Source organism: Charadrius vociferus, unplaced genomic scaffold (genome assembly GCF_000708025.1).
Source record: "Charadrius vociferus isolate BGI_N301 unplaced genomic scaffold, ASM70802v2 scaffold467, whole genome shotgun sequence".
In the NCBI taxonomy this organism is placed as follows: Eukaryota; Metazoa; Chordata; class Aves; order Charadriiformes; family Charadriidae; genus Charadrius; species Charadrius vociferus.
Genome location: NW_009649309.1, coordinates 27,208 through 47,117, shown reverse-complemented (window position 1 = coordinate 47,117; position 19,910 = coordinate 27,208). Strand labels below are relative to the sequence as shown.

Sequence of the window (19,910 nt, the reverse complement as noted above, 5' to 3'; positions counted from 1 at the left end):
TACTTATGTGTTTCTAGTGATGGTAAAAATGAAATATGCTCAGAGAAATTTCTTCAGTGAGTGTTACCATGGCTGAGTAATGTCATGAAAAGTGCTCAATTAATTAAACACATTTTAACAGCCCCTGACTACCCTCCTAACCCCCCACACTGTGCTTAGTGGGACAGAAGATCGAGCTAAAAATTGATCTTTGGATTTTTCTTTTTTTTTTTCCTGTACATGGAACAAACTGAAGCTAGCTGCCACTGTGAGGTTTTGCTTTGTCATCCTCTAATGTAAACAATAAATTAAGTTTGAATAAGGTTACCGTGCCATGTAACTGCTGGAGTTTAGGATTGGTTTTGGATCCTTCAGCTTGGCTTTAACTCATGAGTTATCCTAGGCATTGTTATATGACTATCCTCAGTGACATTTAACACCCAATGTGCTAGTGCTGCTCTCTAAAACTGCAATTTCAGGCACATATAGACTGTAATTGGTAATAACTTAAGACTTAATTATTCAACTGGATTTCCAGTGTATGGAGTTAAACTTTTATCACCAGCTAGTTCCTATGCTATTTATGTTTGGTGAAGGTCAGGATGAGACTATATACTGCATTCAAAATAGGAACAGCCTAGAGGAACTATTCAAAACAGGCTTTTGTTCATATGCTGTGTAAGTTTTTAACTTTGAGAGAATAAATCTTCAGATGTGAGTTTGCTGTTTAATATGACTGTTCCTGTCAACTCACTGCTACAGCTGTGTGCACAGGGGGTGGGATTTTGATTCTTATCTTGCTGAGGCTGCAGTCCATTTCTACCAAAGGTGCTGACTTCACAAATTCCTGAAGTATTTTAGTCAGACTTCCCTTAATGCTCTGTTGCTTGCTTAGGACACAAAGAACCCAGTTTCTGGCAGTAACTGATAATCTGTGAGCATAATGGGTAGATAATGCTGTTTGAAAGGTTTGCAGAGAGGTTTTGGTGATTTTAAAATAAAATTACGGCCTTGATTTCATCTTGGGCTAAGAAAAACTGGATGAGAGATACTCACTTTTGTTCCCCCTTCCTCCCCCATCTTCAACATGAGTGATTATTGCCACGCTTGTTGAGGTTAGAGGAACCACTTGCTAATAATGCAAAGTAAATATTGCAATGCACTGTCCTTACAAACAGAACCTAAAAATATAGAGCAAGGACCTAGCTTTCAAACTTAGTTAACTGAATATCCTATTCAGGTTAGCAATATCCCAGACTGAGGTTGATATTCTCTGCCCCATTCATCTAAAAGAAGTACTAAATGTCCAGACCCAGTGCTAATATTTTAATGAGATGGCCTGTTCACTTGGTAAAAGGGAAAAGAAATTAATAATTTTAGGAATTAAAATTTTCATCTGGAAGAGATGAATTGCTAAAAATAAGGGAAGTGGTAGCGTGATAGCTTAGCAAAACTGGAGCGTTGTTTATTTACATAAACACTTGCACCCTTTTGGCAGATGTTACTGTGGCCCTCTGTTCACAGAGCATGGACTCAAGGGCAAAAGATTTGCTTCAATCTAGTAGTGAATTACTAATGCTGGCAAGTATCTTAGACATGAATGCTTGAGGATCTCTGCTGTGTGCACAGGACAAATCTAATCCAATTAAGACAAAACTAAAATCTATAGTAGATGTCATGGTTTAGGCCTTCAAGCGTTAGATCGTAGAGTGAATAGTGTACAAGCTTTAAAACCAGTTTACTTTAGGTTCGCAAGTTCAATTAGAAGAAAACTCATAATGTGTTGTGTGAAATGCACAGGCAGTGGGAGCAGGGACAGGTATACTGGGAGGTGCATAGGGATGCTGTCCATATTGATACCAGTACTGTTTAATACCTTCATCAGTGACGTAAGAAGTGGGATTGAGTGCATGCTCAGCAAGTTTGCAGATGACATCAAGCTGAGTGGTGTGGTTGAGCCACCTGAGGGATGGAATGCCATCCAGATGAAGCTGGAGAAGCTCAAGAAATGGGCCCCCATGAACCTTTTAAGGTTCAAGAAGGCGAAATGCTTTAAAAAGAAGTGTGGTCTGTGGGTCGAGGGAGGTGATTTTGCCCCTCTACTCTGCTCTTGTGAGACCCCATCTGGAGTATTGCAGCCAGTTCTGGACCACTCATCCCAGGAAAGACATGGACCTGTTGGAGTGGGTCCAGAGGAGGGCCACGAAGATGCTCAGAGGGATGGAACACCTCTCCTATGAGGAAAGGCTGAGAGTTGGGGTTGCTCAGTCTGGAGAAGAGAAGGCTCTGAGGACACCTTATTGCGACCTTTCAGTACTTAAAGGGGGCTTATAAGAAAGATGGGGACAGACTTTTTGTAGGGCCTGTTGCAACAGGACACGGCATAATGATTTTAAACTAAAGGACGGTAGATTCATTTCAGATATAAGGAAGACATTTTTTATGCTGAGGGTGGTGAAACACTGGAAGAGGTTGCCCAGAGAGGTGGTAGATGCCCCATCCCTGGAAACATTCAAGGTCAGCTTGGGTGGATCTTTGAGCAGCCCGTTCTAGCTGAACATGTCCCTGTTCATTGCAGGGGGGTTAGATTAGATGACCTTTAAAGGTCCCTTCCAACCCAAACTATTCTATGTTTCTATATATTCGTGAAAACTGGTTAAACTTTGTGATCCCATCAGATGCATCTTACAACTGAGGGAAGCATGCTGTGATCTCTAGCCTTGTCTTTCTAGAATTTAATTGGAATTTATAGGTTGAATTGAAACTGTGGACTTATCTCCTGCTTTATCTGAAAACCAAGATGTGTACAGATAGCAACCTGTTTCAGAACAGGTACTATGAATTATTGAGCTCTGAAAATATCTATCTTAAAAGCAGTAAGTGGACAAGTGGGCACAAGTAAGTAGTTTTTCATTGTAGCGTACGGGGGAAGTTGGGGTGGTTGTTTTTTTTTTTTCCATGTGGAATGCCTGTCAAGGCACCCTGCACTTCAGTATTTTGAGCAGTGCCCCTTATAAAACAGTGTTGTAGAATGGTAAAAATCCTTTTTCAGCAATTCTGTAGCAATTTTGTTAAAATGACAAGGCAAACCGACATAGTTGCTTCTATTTTGCGCCCAACTTGTTTGCATTTGTACAGTGTGCTATTCTTGCTATGTCTGTACTCTTGTGGCCGTTAGTATAGGTATAATAATATAAACCAGTTCTCTGCAACTTATGCAAGAGTTGGTTTTGGAAGTGCATAATGCGAGTTTCTTTTTTGAGTCTAAAACAAGAAATTACAATCTAGATTAATTTGTATTTGGCATGGGATTCCCTTATACTTTAAATACTTTGTTATTAACCTATCCTGAGGCACTTGTTTCCTTGAGTTACTTAATCACCTTTCATCTGGCCTGCTGTTAGATCATCTTTGGAATAGTAAAGGGGTGATTAACAGTCATTGGGTGACATGGGAAGTTTGGACATGCAAATGTAGTAGGATGTTTAAATGCTGTGAGTTGTTGCTTTACTTATGTGGAAGAACGTGAGATTGGAGATGCTTCGGAATGCTGGTGTTGATCTGCTCTTCAAGCCTTGCACTGCACTGGCTGTAGTCAGAGTGGTGTGAAAGCAGAGCATTTGATCCTCTACTACTCATGAGGTTGGAACATTTTCCTGGGACCGTTTGAAACTTCTCTTCATAATCTTGTAGCCAAATATGTGATGAAGAATAAAGGAAGCTGTCTTTTTCTGCTGCTAGTTGATGTTTTGGAAACCACTTGAAAGTTTGAGTAGTTACAGATCTGAATTTCCAACACAACTAGATAACCTGTTCTGTGTTGCTGCATTCCCTCAGAGTTCAAGCAACCGAGTTGGATATTTTATCCTACCCTACTCATCTGGGAGATAATGGAGCCAGACCTCAATAGAATCTCACTAAAAACCACCAAAAACTAAAATAGTAAAGAGTAATCAGCAGCTTTGGTTTGGACAATGCAAGTATTACCTGATTAAGCTTGTGTTACGAGAAATTAAACTGCACCTTATTTCTCTGAATATCTAATTTGCACTAGATATGCTAATACACATTCTTGGAATCAAAAGTTGATATGAAATATAAACTGTGCTGAGAAGCCTAAGGTGGTAAAGTCACCTAATAAAAATGTGAATTTTAAATATTTCTGGTTTTTCAAGTGACTTTTGTAGGACATACTGAAAGTCTGAACTTATGTGTGTATCCTGTCTGTCTGAGGTCTTTGGACTACTCATAAGTTCACTGCTTTTCCTTTTCCTTGTTGGTTAAGAGTGTTTTTAAAGCTGTTGAACTGAATGACCGTTCAATAGAGAAACAGTAAATAAGCTTGTCCTTAAGGTGAGAAATAACACAAGCTGTATGTTTGTAAGATTGTGCTTAGGAGACTCTTTCCTTCAGACCACTGTAGACCTAGTAGTCAAATTGGAAGTAAAATTCAGTTTTCTCTTGCCAGTTTAGGAATAGAAAAACTGAAGCATTTGTGAAAGTCAGTAGTAAAGGCATCTGAGATTAACTGTATGCAACTGATACTGTTTAAAGTCTGCAAAGCTTCTTGAAACAGGGAGGTCCTTTTAGCTTCTCAAATTCCGCTATAAAGTGATGCTTTAATTACTTCTATGATGTTTGTCTTCATTTACTCCTAATACTGGAAAGGGAGTATAATAATTACACCAGATGTTTTTATGTTCACATAGCACGGTTGGGTGGAAAGAAGCTTAGGGTGGCAGAGGGCTGTCCAAAGCAGTGTATCCTGATGTCTGTTCTTTTGATTTCAGGCAAAAGTAAAGAAGCGGAGATAAAGAGGATAAATAAAGAACTAGCAAACATTCGGTCCAAATTTAAAGGTAAGTGACTTAATCATACTAGACTGTACATATTTCCTCATATGACATTCTTCTGTGGGTTTTTGTTTTGTTTTTACACGCTTAGACATTTTTATCAACTGCTGACACAAGCAACATGCTAGAGCAGGCTGTTAGAATAACTATTGAAAGTGTCCTCTTAGCAAATGAACTTCTTGACAGTCCTATGACTCTTGGCTGTAACAGAAGAAAACTCCCTGCTATATCAAAGAATTGAGCTACTGTTCACAAGCTTTTTCTATACTTTGCCTCCTAACCATGTGACTACTTGGCCTGTTTTCTTCCAGAAGGCCATGAACTAGTTTGAAGAAATGTGGGTGGGTGTAGTTATTTCCAGTAAAACAATCTGTTTAGACTTCTCCCACCCCGACCCAGCCCCTTTTAGGGAAGTAATGGGTTAGGCTGTCTTCTAGCAGAATTAAGATAGAAATGTGCAGTTGTTGAAGCCGTACAACTTAACCACTCCCATAAGCAGCAGCAATACAAATTATTCATATGAAGCAAAGGATATGCAGTGACTAATTCTATCCTTGCGAGTTCCAAGAGGCAGCAATTCACTTTTAAACAACACGTGGTAAAATTCATGCTGTAACTGTATTCAAGTGGTGTATGTAGCTTCAAATTTTAAAGATTCTGAGCGGTAGTTGAGATGCTTTTGAATGGAGTTCTGCCAGTAGTGGCTGCAGCAGACCTTCCATTTAAATAGATATGAGGCTGTGTGTGTAGCTAGATAAGGCGTTGCAGGGTAGAGGTCATATATGTGGCTTCAGAATTTTCTGTATACCGGTTTACCTTAGTTATCTGTCCTGACTTAGACTAGTGTATCTATTTGGAATACTCAACGCATTAGCAAAGGCTGAAATAACTTTGCTGAACTTCATAGGGATCTATTGGTACTTGCCATACTAGCGGTATGTCTCTTAAAGGCATATGAAGATCTGCAAAAACTTGGCTATCAACAGCTCAGAAAGAAAGGTTGAGCACCGTGCAAGACACTCAAGAAAAGTTAAGAATTTTTTCTAAATTAGAAGCCATTGCATGCCTCTGTGCTAACGTTTTTCTTTTAGAAATTCCAGCATACTTTGTCCAGCTTGGTAAATTCAGTTTTAGGGTAACCAAGGAAACTTTAATGGTTATTTTTTCTAGGGTAAATAGAAAAAGGAACTTTCATTTAGTCACCTCCCTATGCTGTCATGTTCTACTTTATTTCCTTTTCATTGCAAAGCTTCCATTTAATGCTGCTGTTGGTCTGATTTTTGCCATAACTAGTAGGCTTTGCATAGCCTGTTTTACAGACTACTCTCCATCACCCAATCCAAGTCTAAAACTTGTGTCCATTTTCCAGTCACAGTGACCACTTGTGTCCGTTTTCCAGTGACCAGCACACAAAGGCAGTATCTGCTAAGTATGCATGCACACCTCCTTCGAAGTTTCATGTTACTTTATCTTTCAACTGATTTTACAAAGTTGATTAATTGGGAAGATGCAGCCACCAAGGCTGATTTTTTTTTTTTTTTTTTTTTTCCCCCCTCTTAATCTGTGTTTGTAAAACTACTTGCTGTCAGATACCAGCATTGTTAGTTACTGGCTGTTGCTGAAATCGATTTCAGCACCTAAATTCTTTACTAAATTGTTTAAACAGCACAGGTTTTTCTAAAAAGCAGGATGTCACTTTCCCTGTATATATATATATACATTAACAGTTGCTCCACCTATGCCCTTCGGTCATGAAGAACCACTAGAGTTAATACCTAGCTGTAAATCTTGCTGCCATCACACTAACACAGAAATCCAGTTCTTCAGCAACTTAACTTCAGGCTATACCACCTTTTTTATCTTTATTTGGTTGATGGGCATGCGTTAGGTTGTTTGCAAAACCTAATCAATTTTTCACTAATGAAACCGGAAGCTTTCATCAAACAGTCTTCAGTTTTCAGTGAAAATCTGAAAACTTCAAAAGACAAAGCCCCTGTAGAACCTCGCTGCCTACTGTGTGTTCCAGTGTGCTTGAAGTGTGAAGGAGGTTCTGTCAGACCTGCTTACTTCTCTGCAAGAGTTAAACATGCAGTTGTAAAGGAATGTGGTAAGGAATTGCAGAAAAGTTCATAATGGTTAAGGCTGTTTAAGTACTAAATTGCAGATATATATTCTAGTTCTTACTGTTTGGCTGTGATCAAATTCTATTGGGTAATCTTCTTTAGATAGGAGCACTTGCTGCTTTCTAGTCCAACTCCTTATGTTTGTACCTGATGTGAAAAGCTTTAATCTACAAACTGAAATGGGGAAGCTAGATTCAAGCCGCTATTCCGTATGAAAGGTAAGCATTCTAGAAAAAATGGTGGCTTACATGTTTTGAGTAACACAAGTTAAACTCCATGTGGGTCCACCTGCATCCACTAACCTACATACTTCTGTAAACTTGTGAGTGTGAAAGAGTTAAATCTGAATTGTTTGGGTACAACAGCAATTAATGCAGCCTTTAAAATTAATGCTAATAATAGTTATGCCTTCTGACTGCACTTACTCGTAAAGTGCAATTAATTCTATGTGGGGATCACAGAACGAACACTGACATACAATTCAGTATTTCATAAATGTCAGTCATCCTGAGTGTGGCCTTGTGCAGAGTCAACAAACATATTCAGTAGATTACTAATATCACTTCCAGTGAAAGGCTGCCTAACACAATAGAGCTAGTCTTCACGGTTCTTTTCTGTGAATGTCTTTATAAAAGCCACTGTTTTACTAACTTCAAGTTTCATTACTGCCAATTTTTCTTAGAGTGAACTGAATTCTGTCAGGATAGCATTCTCTGGTTATCATAGGTAGTTTGGTAGCTGTGTTGTATCACTAAGAAGTCATAGGTTAAAGAGCTGCTGATGGCACAGTTCATAAAAAAAAAAAAAAAAATCTGCTCAGTTCTGTTCCTCAGTTTTGCAGGGTATTTTGTGGCTTAAGTACAAAAGTAGTTAAAAGTACATGCACAGTAAATTATTTCCTGGTTAATCATGATGCAGGGGAGAAATAATCATAGGAATCTTTGGCTGTGTAGAACCACGAAACAATGATCAGAAAGTAGAGGTGCTTTCAGCAAAGTAGTGGAATAACTTTAGCCTGCATACCTTGTGTAGCATCCTTTAAGCACAGTATAAATGGTTTTGAATAAATATGAGTATGTGCTCATTCAGTAGCTTGAGTGAAGATGACTAAACCTTCATAATGGCTACTTTATTACCAGATTTGTATGGATTGTTAGGAGAAAAATCTTACTTAAATGAAGACAGTAACTTGATATAGCCTGATTGGAAATTAGATGTAAATGTCACAATTTGGAAGAAGCTGAGTCTGGACAACTTGTTGTGTAACTGCTTGAGGCCCTGAGAGTGTGAGGAGGCGATAGCTGTGTATCTTTTGGTTGCAGAAGTTCTATATGGGCTTGGTGCTGCATGGTTCTTCCTTGTAGAAGGGCTGTATAAAAATAAACAGACCTTCATAATGCATTTTATTCTTGGTTTAAGTGGAGATCATTCAGTTTAACCCAGGTTTTTTATGTAGCTCTGACTTTTTGAAATGTTTTTAAATAGTTTGCCTTAAGGCAAATGTGTGACTATGAACTTAAGATGGAGTCCCTTGCTAAATAATTATGGGGAATACTGGGGCTCTGGGTTAATTACCTGTCTGAAGATACAGCTGTTGGGCTGGCTGCATTACTATAACCAGGGAAAGGTCTGACTGTAAGAAGCAAGGCTGGCAGTAGTGCCTCTTGACACGAATATGTTCTTGCTTGACACTAGCATAAGAGACTGGTATACCACAAGTATCTTTTCCTTCCTCTGGACCTTTATACTCTTTGGCATACTCTGTTGCAGTATCTAGACGCCTACCCCACGTAACTTGCAAGGTTCTTATACTGTTACAGGCAGAGACTAAGTATTTCTACTTTTGCAGATGCAAGTAGCTGGCAAGCCTGTTACCTGCCTTTTGTTGGGTAACCTGCTATTTAAAATACCCTGTATACCAGGCAGGGATGAGGCTGCACATCTCTGGAAAAGCCATACTTTTCTTGAACTGGTTGTACACCATTGGCGTTGGGTTCTGATCCAGCTTCTGTGCTCTGAGCTATGAAGGAATCTAGGATCTCTGTACTACAGGTGACTTTGTCTCTTATTTCAGCACAAGGAAGCACTATAGCTGAGGTCAATGTGTCCTTGACGGTTGCTTTAAATGCTTCTGCATTAACTGAGATAAGATGTGTGTAGTAGAGAGAAACTACACTAGTGTAATAACACAGAAGTTGTAGGAGTTAAGTGTGAAGTGGAGAAATACTATTCCTCTTGTTTTACATGTTCAGACTGTAAGCTGATTTTGCTCTTGTGCTTGAGCCAAACTGGAAGTCTGGCTGTCAAAGTAGTAATTGCTTTGTAAATGAGTGGAAAAATACCTGGTTTATTAATTTGTTGTGTCATTTTGATCTCTCAGGGTGGAATTTGAGTACTAATGAAATTGCCCACAAATCTATAAGCTGTTTCTGCAGTCAAAGGGACTTTGTTCTCTGCTTGATTTGGGCTTGTTCTTTTTCCCAGGTCTGGCATTAGATCTTAGTTTAGTTTAGAGTACTTAATAGGGTTTGTGTTACAAGAGTAGCTGCTAGATTTCAGACATGCTAGTGTATCTTAGTTTTGTCTTGTGCAGAAGTGCCCCAATGTCAGTTGATAATATCTGCTTTTTTTTTTTTTTTAACTTCAGCTCACTTGTTTTTCCAAATTTCTCTATTGTCCCAAACTGCACAGTAACACTTTGCAGGAAGTTCAAGATAAGCTTCTAAATACCCGTTTTAAACAGAAGCTGTATAACAGTAGATTGTTTTCCTGGCAGGCTATGAAAGTGTAGTCTTTATATTTAAGATGAGTTTGGTTAGTCACACTGTCTTCTGATCATCTAAGAGATGTATGAATGCAATGAGAGAGTAAAATAATAAAGCGTCTTCAGTGACAAAGTAAATTGTTGGAAGTAAAACCAGGCTTCAAATATCACCTGAGTTGTAGGGCTACTCTAGTAATACTCTGTTCTGGTGGTGGTAGTATGGTAACTAAATACTATCTTATGGATTTGTATGGGTTGTCGCCCACAAATATTCAGCCTTTCATTCAAAGGGCTTGGACTGTCACTCTTATGGAAAGACAAATCTTGTATCAATGTGTAGATACTTCATTTTTCTTAACCTCTGAGCTAGTAGTAGGCTTTCTGATACAGTATAGCACTGGATTGCTGTCAACTGCATGAACGTAGGTCAGTGTCAACCTAGGAAGGAAGCACACTGAATGCAAAGAAACACTTGAGGATGTTGTCCATTCTGTTTTGCATAAGCTGTTACTGCAGTTTTAAAAGCTAAGATTGTCTTGTCTTTTAGATAGCAACCATCTGGATGTTAGTGAGAACAGACTTGTCAGGCTCCCTTACCCTCTGCGCCCCCCAGTGAACATCCCATGGGACTAAACTGTGTTCTTGCCTTCTCTGGCTCTGGTAGCAAGCTCTGTAACTGCAGCAGGCTGGTTTTTAAGTATACTGAAATAAATTAAAAATCAGGTGCTGTTTTTTAACTTGTGGTCCAAATTAGAGACAGAAGGTGTGCTGCCTGGGAACCAAAGGGTCTTACAATGCATTTGTACCTTACTTCTTCCTTTTTTTAAGTCTGTGTGAAAGAGATCTATGAGCACTGAAACCCAAAACTTCTCTGTTGAAATGGTGGAGAGGTGATGCACAGAAGTGTGAAAGCAATAATTATGTCTTAATAGTAGTATTATTTGCCGGTCAGCTGTTAAGAATTTCTTTCTTGGAAAAATGACTAATAAACTTTCCAGGGAAAGCAAGTAGCCTTTGAAATGCCCACTGTGCTCAAAAACCTGCTGACGTGTGTTCTGAATCCTTCCTGTTTTTACTGACTTGATTTGCAGTACTTGCAAATATTCCTGAAAGCATTTAAAAATGAGCTGAGTTAAAAGAAATGATTGTGTATTTCAATAAAGATAACAGAATGTGTGAGATTTCCTTCTGCTCCTGTTTGGATGTTTGCTTGAGGCTGGGGGAAGCTGTACTACTTTGGCACATACTTAAGCAATAAGACTTGTTAGTAATGTTTAAAATAGAACCTTTATAACTCTTTGTAAATGCTACATGGGAGGCAGAGGAATTGAATAGTTATACTTAAAATTTCAATAAGAACCTGATACAAAGACTTCTTCAACACACAGCTGGATTTGGACAACTATAGTGGTAGTCTTTGACTGCAATGCTCTTTCAAATTGCTCAGCTAATTAAGCAATAACATTTTTGAAAAGACAGTGATGTTCTGTTATTGCTAGGAACTAATAAGTCTTTAAGGAAGAGTTCTAGTGACTGTTACTTGGCTTAGTTTGTAAATCTGCCTGTTGTTGAGAACCTTCAGATTGCCTTCAGTTCTGCGTACAAGGGAGAGAAGCTTTTGAAAGCAGTGAGCTATTTTTTCTGTCTTAAAAGTGTTTCAGTTACTGATTTTGTAATAGTTCTTTGATAGCACATGATGGAGAATGAAGCTGCTTTTTTCCTTGTTCGTAGAATGGTGATATATTTTGAGCTTGATTGCATGGCATAGTTACCATCAAAAGTGCTTCAAATGCCCCAAGATCCAAGGACCTTGCTTATCTGAGCTCTTAAAATAGCGGTATCTTGGAAGGGCATAATGCTTTAAGTAGCTGGGTCCTAAACCTGAAAAAAGGAATTGCCAAACCGTGACAGATACTTTGCTATGAAAGTTCGTGTGGTTCGGAATATATGTACCTTCTGCTCTGTTCTTCATTAGGCAATTGTGTTGCAGTATTCTATACTCCCTTTTCCCTTCTGATCTCACAAAATCAACACCAGAGTTGTTTGAGAAGGTGAGAGAATAGGGTTTATACCTGTGGCTTTTGTGTGTTGCTGATGAATCGTACCCTAACAGGCAGCTGCAGTTCAGTCTCTTGGACTCCTGGGAACTCCAGTCTTGGAGACTGGTTGGGGTTTTTTTTTGCTTATGGTAAAGTTCATGTGAAGCTGCTTTCTGATGTCTTTTGGTGTATTTGTATCTGAGAGAAGCAACTAATGATATTAATCCTATTAAATACCATAGCAAGTCCTCAATTATGTGGTTTTCAGGCACTAGAGAAGCACTGATTAAAATGGATACAGCTGACTTAGCATCCCCTTCTGTGAATCATAGTAGTATCTGGTAAAGGTATCCAGCATCACCTGTTCCTTTTTTATCAGTCACCTGGAAAGAGCTGGCTTGTCATGAGTTGGCTTGTTCTTATTGCTAAGTAATATAAAGACCCACTGGTTTACTCACTGATTATTTCTTTTCCTTCCAGATCTCATGCAGAAGACCAATTGAAAATCAGATCCTAAAAGCTTATAGAAACTTTTCTTAAGCAGCTGAAAAATGTTTAAAAACTAAAGCCCTCACTCTACTTCTTCCTGCATTTTTTTTTTTTTCTGCCTCTCCTAAGGAATGTATCTTTGATCTGCACCTCCCTACCATGATGGGATGGGAGGAAGCTTCTGCTCTTTAGTACTGTTTTATTGGGAAAGTAGTAAAACAGGAGGTATTTATTTCCCCTGTTATAAATACAGAAAACTTTATTCTGTTGCTGCTCAAGCCATTGTTTGAAGGCCACAGGAGATAGACAGACATGGCTACATATCTACTTTTCCCTCTGGCCATATTGCTTCCAGAGAATGGGGAGGAGGGGGAAATGTGTGACCCACCTTCCCTATTCTACCCCCTCCTTCCCCAGCCTTCAGTCTGGATGTTTCAGCTGTGGTTCTTCTAATGTTAATTCAGATGTCTTGTAAAGCAAACTGCCCTGGATTTGCTTGCTGACACAGCAGGAAAATAGCCTTATGGCAGCAAACTGTAAATGTGACTTGAAGAAAATTTGTCTTTGGACAGCTTTCTGCAGAACTGATTGTTGTCAGAGGATCTTGACAGGATTCAGTGTAGCAGGATTTCAGTTACAAGTATCCTCAGTAACACTGTCTCATGTATCTAAGTAAAATGTGACATGTATTGGCTTCCGTGGTATGGACCTGAAGGCAACTTTTCCTTGTGCAGCATAAAAATAGCTTTAAGGTAAAGCTTCTTTTTCTTGGCAAATGATGTGCTGTCTGTGCCAGTTTAAAAAATAAAAAAAATTGAGTGTCTAAAGACTCAGATTTGAGGGTATCACTGTCTGTATTAAAATGGCAGTTGTGTGCTCAAATTTGTTTTCTCGGTTGAAATAAAAATAAATAAAAGAAGTTTCTAGTTTCAAAATAGAAAGTAACTCCCAAAATGCATTGTTGCAGCCTTTAGACGTAACTTTATTGTCTGCTTCAGTGTGTCAGTATGCTTTCTCTTGATTCACTAACACTGTGTGGTTTCACACATTGATGGTAGTGTTCACTCCTTCACGAACTGTAAATTTAGTTTATAGTGGTAAGGTTTCTGTTGTTTTTATACAGTCAGTGAATTTTGTGTAAAAAAAAAAAAAAAAAAAAAAAAATCTATGGGAGCTGTAGATGCGTGTGGCATGGGAAATCTAACGTGCTTCTGCAGCCGTGGATAAGAAGGAAGGAGGAGAAACTTAAATACTATTAAGATTCTTTATGATATATTTAGCTGCCTATTACATAAACCTGAAGTTAAAAAAAAAAAAAAATGAAGCTTGGAGCTTTTTTTGTAAAGGCAATGAGTTAGACATGTCCTATTTAAGCTTTACTTTATGCAGTGCTATTCTGGCTGAACTTGACCATCACTAAGGAATGCACGCTGGTCTGACAGACTAGTTATTCTGGGCCCAGAATGCAGAGGCTAAGGAGCTTACAGAGCTTTTTACACAGCAGCATCTCCCAAAATTTTGCTACCCTGACTGAACTCACTAGCATTCAGGCTTGCCTGATTTAGTGCACACTCCTTTCTCTCCTGATTTGGGGTAAGGAGAGAATGTTCTGCAAAAAGTGTATGTTCACATGTTGCATTTTTCTTCAGGAAAAGAAGTGGTCTGTCTGATGAGCTGTAAGCTGCTGTACTGTTCAATGTAGTTTTTACAAGCTTCTGAAATACAGCAATACTGCAACATAAAGCCAAACCGATTTGGGATGCATTTTTCTTCTAAAAGTGAAACACTTGTGAATACTATCATTTTACAAACACTTTAAAGCTCTCATAGTAATCTCATTTCATGTGTCTTTTCAGGGCTTTGGGATATACCTCTATCATTCTATTTTTCTAAAAAGACTTTCTGTTTTTATTTTGTTGCTACTGGGTTCTTTACTGTGATGTACTTCAGGAAGTGTGTTAAGACCTCTTACTGTGATAACGGTTTGATAATTGATTTAACAAAACGTGTACAGAAGACATATAGCTGCTCTTAAAAGAAACAGAAAAATCGAAATTGAGTAAACACATACGTACTGCCTCTTAGCAAGAAAACACTTTAATGACATAGCAGGATAATTCAGGGACTAGATGATAGCATTATTTCATGACTGTCCTTTAGGATAGATAATGGTAAATGGAATTAACGCTAAAATCTTCAGATTCTGTTTTTTTCCTTAATGAATTTCAGATTTAGATAAATATTTAAAATTAGTATCATGTGAATGTCTTGTTGATTCAGTGGCAGCTCAGCTTTTTTAGAATTACATATTTTTCTGTCTTGGGCCATTAGGAAGAGCTACAAGCTACCTGTGTTCTATGACTGGGAATAGTTGTTTTTAAAACCCAGGAGTTGTTTGATTGTCTGACATCTGTTGATGATGGTTTGTGATAACTTCCATGTATTCAGCAAAAATGATGTGAATACTTATAGTCCCTTAAGTCAGAAATCAGTGGATGTATTTAGTGTTTTGCTCACTATAGAGTAAATAAAAGCTGAAATAATACATTTAGAATTTGTGAGATTTAGGTACTGCAGTAGCTGAACCCTAAGTTTGTCCCTCTTCTGTAGGGTGGTACATAGTGAATCAAATGTCAATCTTAATTGCTAGGTATACCTGTAAGTCTCGTTACTGTAGGATGTGATGAGGTACCTCAGTGGAACTGAGGAAGGGAGGAGAACCAGTTATAGGAACAACATAGGCTTATTTATCCTTTGTTTCTTGCTTTCCAGGTGACAAGGCTCTGGATGGTTACAGTAAGAAAAAATATGTCTGCAAACTGCTTTTCATCTTTCTGCTGGGGCATGACATTGACTTTGGTCACATGGAGGCTGTAAACCTGCTCAGTTCCAATAGATATACAGAGAAACAAATTGTGAGTAACTAAGGGTCTGTAAAAGATAAGCTGTCCTGTTTGATATCCTGCCTCAGCGGTATAGTTTGTAAAGGGCTCTGCTTCATCACCACCACCCCCCTCCCCCCGGCTTAAAGCCTTATTTTAGATCTAGCCGTGGTTCTGAAATTCAAACAGCTTTGTGCACTGGGAATCTTGTACTAATTGTAAAAGCTAAAATGTGCACTCTCTTTAAAATTATTATTCTTGATAGAAACTGCCTTGAGCCTTGCATTAAAAGGTAAGTAATCTTTTAATTTTCAGAATATCTCTTTAAATCTTCCTAAGTAAGGTTGTGTTTATCAGGTACATGTAACTTACTAGTGTCTGAATAATAAGCCAAATTCTTGATTTGCTCCCATTCATCTAAAATAATCATTTGAATAAATGCTGAAATAGATTTATGAAATGCTTAAAAACTGATAAATTACACTAACGCTAAACTTACTCATTTTTGTTTACTTCACTTAATCTTTCTAGCCTTCGCTCTGCTATCTAAATATCTATTTCTGCCCTTGTATTTGGTATTGGAGAACTGTATGTCTCATAATTACTTGTAGCATTAATAGAAAACATAATTTAAGTCAGCTAAAATCAATTTTAATTTCCCTTTTTCTGAATCACAGGGATATCTCTTCATCTCCGTACTAGTGAACTCTAACAGTGAGCTCATCCGCTTAATAAACAATGCGATCAAGAATGACTTGGCCAGCCGCAACCCCACTTTCATGGGGCTTGCTCTGCATTGTATTGCTAATGTGGGTAGCCGGGAGATGGCGGAAGCATTTGCTGGAGAAATTCCAAAAATACTTGTAGCTGGGTAGGTATGACATGCCACCTTCAAATACAACACCAATAAACCTTTTCAGCAACTTGGTTCCATTGCAGCAGCTTAATCCATCCCTGGACTTGCAGTGCAAATAGTTACGATTTCCAATAACTGCAGATACTTTGATATACCTGAGCATGGAGTTGGGTGTATAAGTGTACAAATACAACATGAAAATTAACACTATGTCAATATCTTGAATAGGCTTTTACAGCTTTGTGTTGTGATCAAGTTTTTGTCCTGTGTAAATGTGTGGCAGTGAACACCTCTGAAATGTGTACGTTTTACTTTCCTTATCTCTCTTCATGAAAAGAAGAAATAAATGAACCTCAATAGATGTTTACACTACAAATTTTGTCATAAACTGAAGCTCTTATTTAAATAGTCCTGTCTTCATAAGGCACACAAGAATATTCTGCTGTGTGGCCTTTGCCAGGTGCTATTCTCCATCTAGCATAGTGGAGACAACACTGTGATGATGAGTCATGGGTTTTAATAAGATAACATTAGATTTCTGAAAATTTTACTTAGGGTCATCAGTCGCAGACAGAGCATAGCACCTTCAGTTCAGACTTGTTTGAACTTTTGAGCTGTGTTTACGTTCTGAGATCAGCCTTCAGGGCCTCATTCCTTCTGCATTTCTAAGAGAGTATATATAAAATGTGTATATGTACATGTCATATCTAAGTGATCTGTGCAGAGTGAGCACTGTCATCTACATTTGCAACTTTAGTGTAGCTCCCTTGGCTTGAATATAAGTGGGAGGGAGGGAGTAGGCAGGGAGGGGAGGAACAGGTTTGCTTTTTGTTTGTGGTTTTGTGTTTGTTTTTTTTTTTTAACCAGGGTACAACTTGATCTCATGGAAGATTGGTAAATTCATAAAGAATAGGTGGGCTGAACTTCTACTAGGGATGTGGAGATTTCTGAACATTTAACTGATTTTTAACAATTTAACCACAATTGCACAGTATAAACTACCTCTTAAAACTTTCAGTGCTCAGTACAGTTTTTAGCTTTTGTTTGTGCAAAATAAAAAATGCTTGATTGACTACTTTGTGAGAGGGAGTTCACTGAACTAGAATAGTAGCATAATGCTCTTAAAATAGTCCATTTCCATGCCAGCAGCATGGATGGCAAGATGAATGGATTTGTGGATTGCATGTTTGATAACAGCTACCTGACTTGCATGCTAGCTGTAGGTAGTGAAGCTGTTGAGTAGTTAATGATATGTATCTGATATGCAGGACCTACCAGAGGATCCAGCTTTGGTCATGTGCATAATATAGTGTATCTTAACTGTTTGACTTGAGCCAGTTTGGAAGAAGCCTGTTCTCATGATTAGATCAGCTTGTGCTTATCTAATGATGACCTTTCAATTATGATTAAAAAAAATGTGAAAAGTCACTCTTAAGTTGCAAAGAATCATTATAGAGGCTATTAGACATATGTCATTGACTAGTTAAACTTGCTGGAGAAAATTAAGAACAAATGCTGCAACATAGGAAGAATTTAGTGAACTTCTGTTTCAACTATTGTTGACAAAATGCTACCTGGCTCGGGATGCTGAGTCAGTGCAAAGTCTAGCATAATGCTGGCCAGAAAGTATTGCTGTGACTTAACCACTGTATTTTAAATCCAGAGATACTATGGATAGTGTGAAGCAGAGTGCTGCCTTATGCTTGCTGCGTTTATATAGAACTTCTCCTGACCTTGTTCCCATGGGAGACTGGACGTCTAGAGTGGTGCATCTCCTCAATGACCAGCACTTGGTAAATCAGCTTCATTATGCTTCTCAGGCCTACTCTATATGGAGAATTATGTCATTTCTGCTGTTAAATACACTATTAGTTTATTTTTTCTCTAGTCTTTCAAGCAAGTGGGTTGCTTTCAGGGTTGGAAAGAAATGAAAGGAGGAGTTGTCTTTTTTTAATTACTATATATATTAATTTTCAATAAACCTTTTCTTACCTTACTTGTTCTTGGAGATAAAAGAATGGTACATACCAGTTCTTCTTTTACTCTGGCTGTAAATAAATTAATCTTGTGCCCTGTGATCCCAAGTCACGTTGCATAGGTGTAATACTAATTTTCCTAGGCCTTTTAAGATCAGACCTGCACTAAAAATGCAAGGCCTGATTTGTCAGTGGTTGGACTTCCTTGTCCTGTGGTGTCCATGTTGTCATTCTTATCTTGTTGGTTCAGAAAAAACTTTTGTTCTAGATAAGAGACTCTTATTTTTCCCCCTGTCTAGCTACTTTATGAAATTAAGGTTATTAAGACCTGTGTTTCAGCAGTAAAAAGAGTGCTTTAGTGTGCAGTAATATAAAATGCTTGTGTTATACGAAGCTCTCTCTTCATGCTGGGTTGTCAGAATTCTTTCCTGGATGATCTGCTGCATCCTATTTCTTCTACTCATGCTTCTCTTCTGTAAGAAGACAATTTGCATCTAGACTTTATTTTAGTATAGCTCTCTGTTGTTTTAGATGTACTATCCAAACATGAGGCAATGCTAATACAAAAATAGCGTGAAATGCTCTGCAAGCATGGCAATATCATGTTGTTGAAATTCCTGTTGGATTTTGAAGATGTATAATAAGTCTAGCTGGTAGCCAAATAAAGGGCTTTTTAATGTGGGACTTTGTCATGGGGATAAACTTAGTTTTGCTGTATGTTGAAAAGTACTTGAAGTGAAAGGAGTTAATGGGCAGCATCTTAAACTGTTACAAAATTGAATGTATTGCTTTGGTTTTTTTCTAGGGTGTGGTTACAGCAGCTACAAGTCTGATCACGACTTTGGCACAGAAGAACCCAGAAGAGTTTAAAACTTCAGTCTCCTTGGCAGTGTCTAGATTGAGCAGAGTGAGTTCAATGATAACCCTGATAATACTTCACTGTTGCTTAATTTACTCAGCTTTCTAGGTCAGGTTAGTTAATGTACCATTAAAAGTGAAGATGATTCAGTTTCACTTCGTGTAGCTGGTTCAGCTAATCTCTTTTAACACCTGTTGCCTACCAGGGCAGAAAACTGTATTAGGTAGCCCAAACTTTCTCGGTGTAATCCTTGCTATGCTCCAAGTCTATGTAGCAAAAACGTGTTTTTCTCAGCTACTTTTATTTGAAAGAATCCTCGTGATACTGTTGATTTTTTTTTTTTTTTTTAATGCTCATTTTATGTTATTCTAACACCAAAGAGTATTTGGATCGAAGACTGATTTTTGCAAACTTTTCCACAGAACCCTCAAAAATACAGCCCATACTTTAAACTTTAAGCTTCTTACAAGATGAATCTTCTTCCTATTCCCTCTTTTGAGCTGCTGCTAGGCTAATAATTATAAGCATTTGATATTCTGTAGATGGCTGTAGGGGGTTAAGCAGGGGCAGAGGGTGCAGGGAGGAGTGGAGAGACGTTTCTGTAAGTTAGCATCTTCATGCTGGAAAACTTTGTTACTGTTTTGTCTGATTTGTCTTTTGGAAGGTATGCAAGACATGGGAGGATATTACTTCAAGGGTATTTTAGAACAAGATTTATCAGTATTATATCCAAAATTACTTGTAGTTCAGAGAAATTTCATTTCTCTTGAAATATGAAGATTTTGTCTAATACTTAAAAAGCAAGGGAGTGCTGAGGGAAGCGCAATGCTATCTGTTATGGAGCAGCAAGAATTAGATAAAACTTCAAGCGTAGCTAGTGCCAAACTCATGCTGGCCCTAGAAGCAGAGGGGGAAAAGAAAACCATGAAGAGGGATAATCTCTGTTCTTTGCTCTGGAGTATCAATATTACTCAAGGTATTAGTTGGTCCTTCTGCTTTAGTTCAGTCTGTTATAGCATCTTGTGCTTGAATTCCAAGTCAACTATAGCACTGTATTAGGCTTTCTCTTGGCTGAATCTATGAATTGCTG

General features: G+C 38.2%; 1 protein-coding gene across 1 annotated transcript in view; it reads left to right on the top strand.

The window, feature by feature from the left end:
* AP2A2 (adaptor-related protein complex 2, alpha 2 subunit) overlaps positions 1–19,910 on the top strand; it is a 50,231-nt gene that overhangs the window by 14,070 nt on the left and 16,251 nt on the right. Inside the window, exons 3-7 of the mRNA XM_009889381.1 lie at positions 4,770–4,838; positions 15,020–15,162; positions 15,807–16,000; positions 17,649–17,778; positions 18,767–18,868. Coding sequence (XP_009887683.1) covers positions 4,770–4,838; positions 15,020–15,162; positions 15,807–16,000; positions 17,649–17,778; positions 18,767–18,868 — 638 coding nt within the window. The remainder of the gene's footprint in view (positions 1–4,769; positions 4,839–15,019; positions 15,163–15,806; positions 16,001–17,648; positions 17,779–18,766; positions 18,869–19,910) is intronic.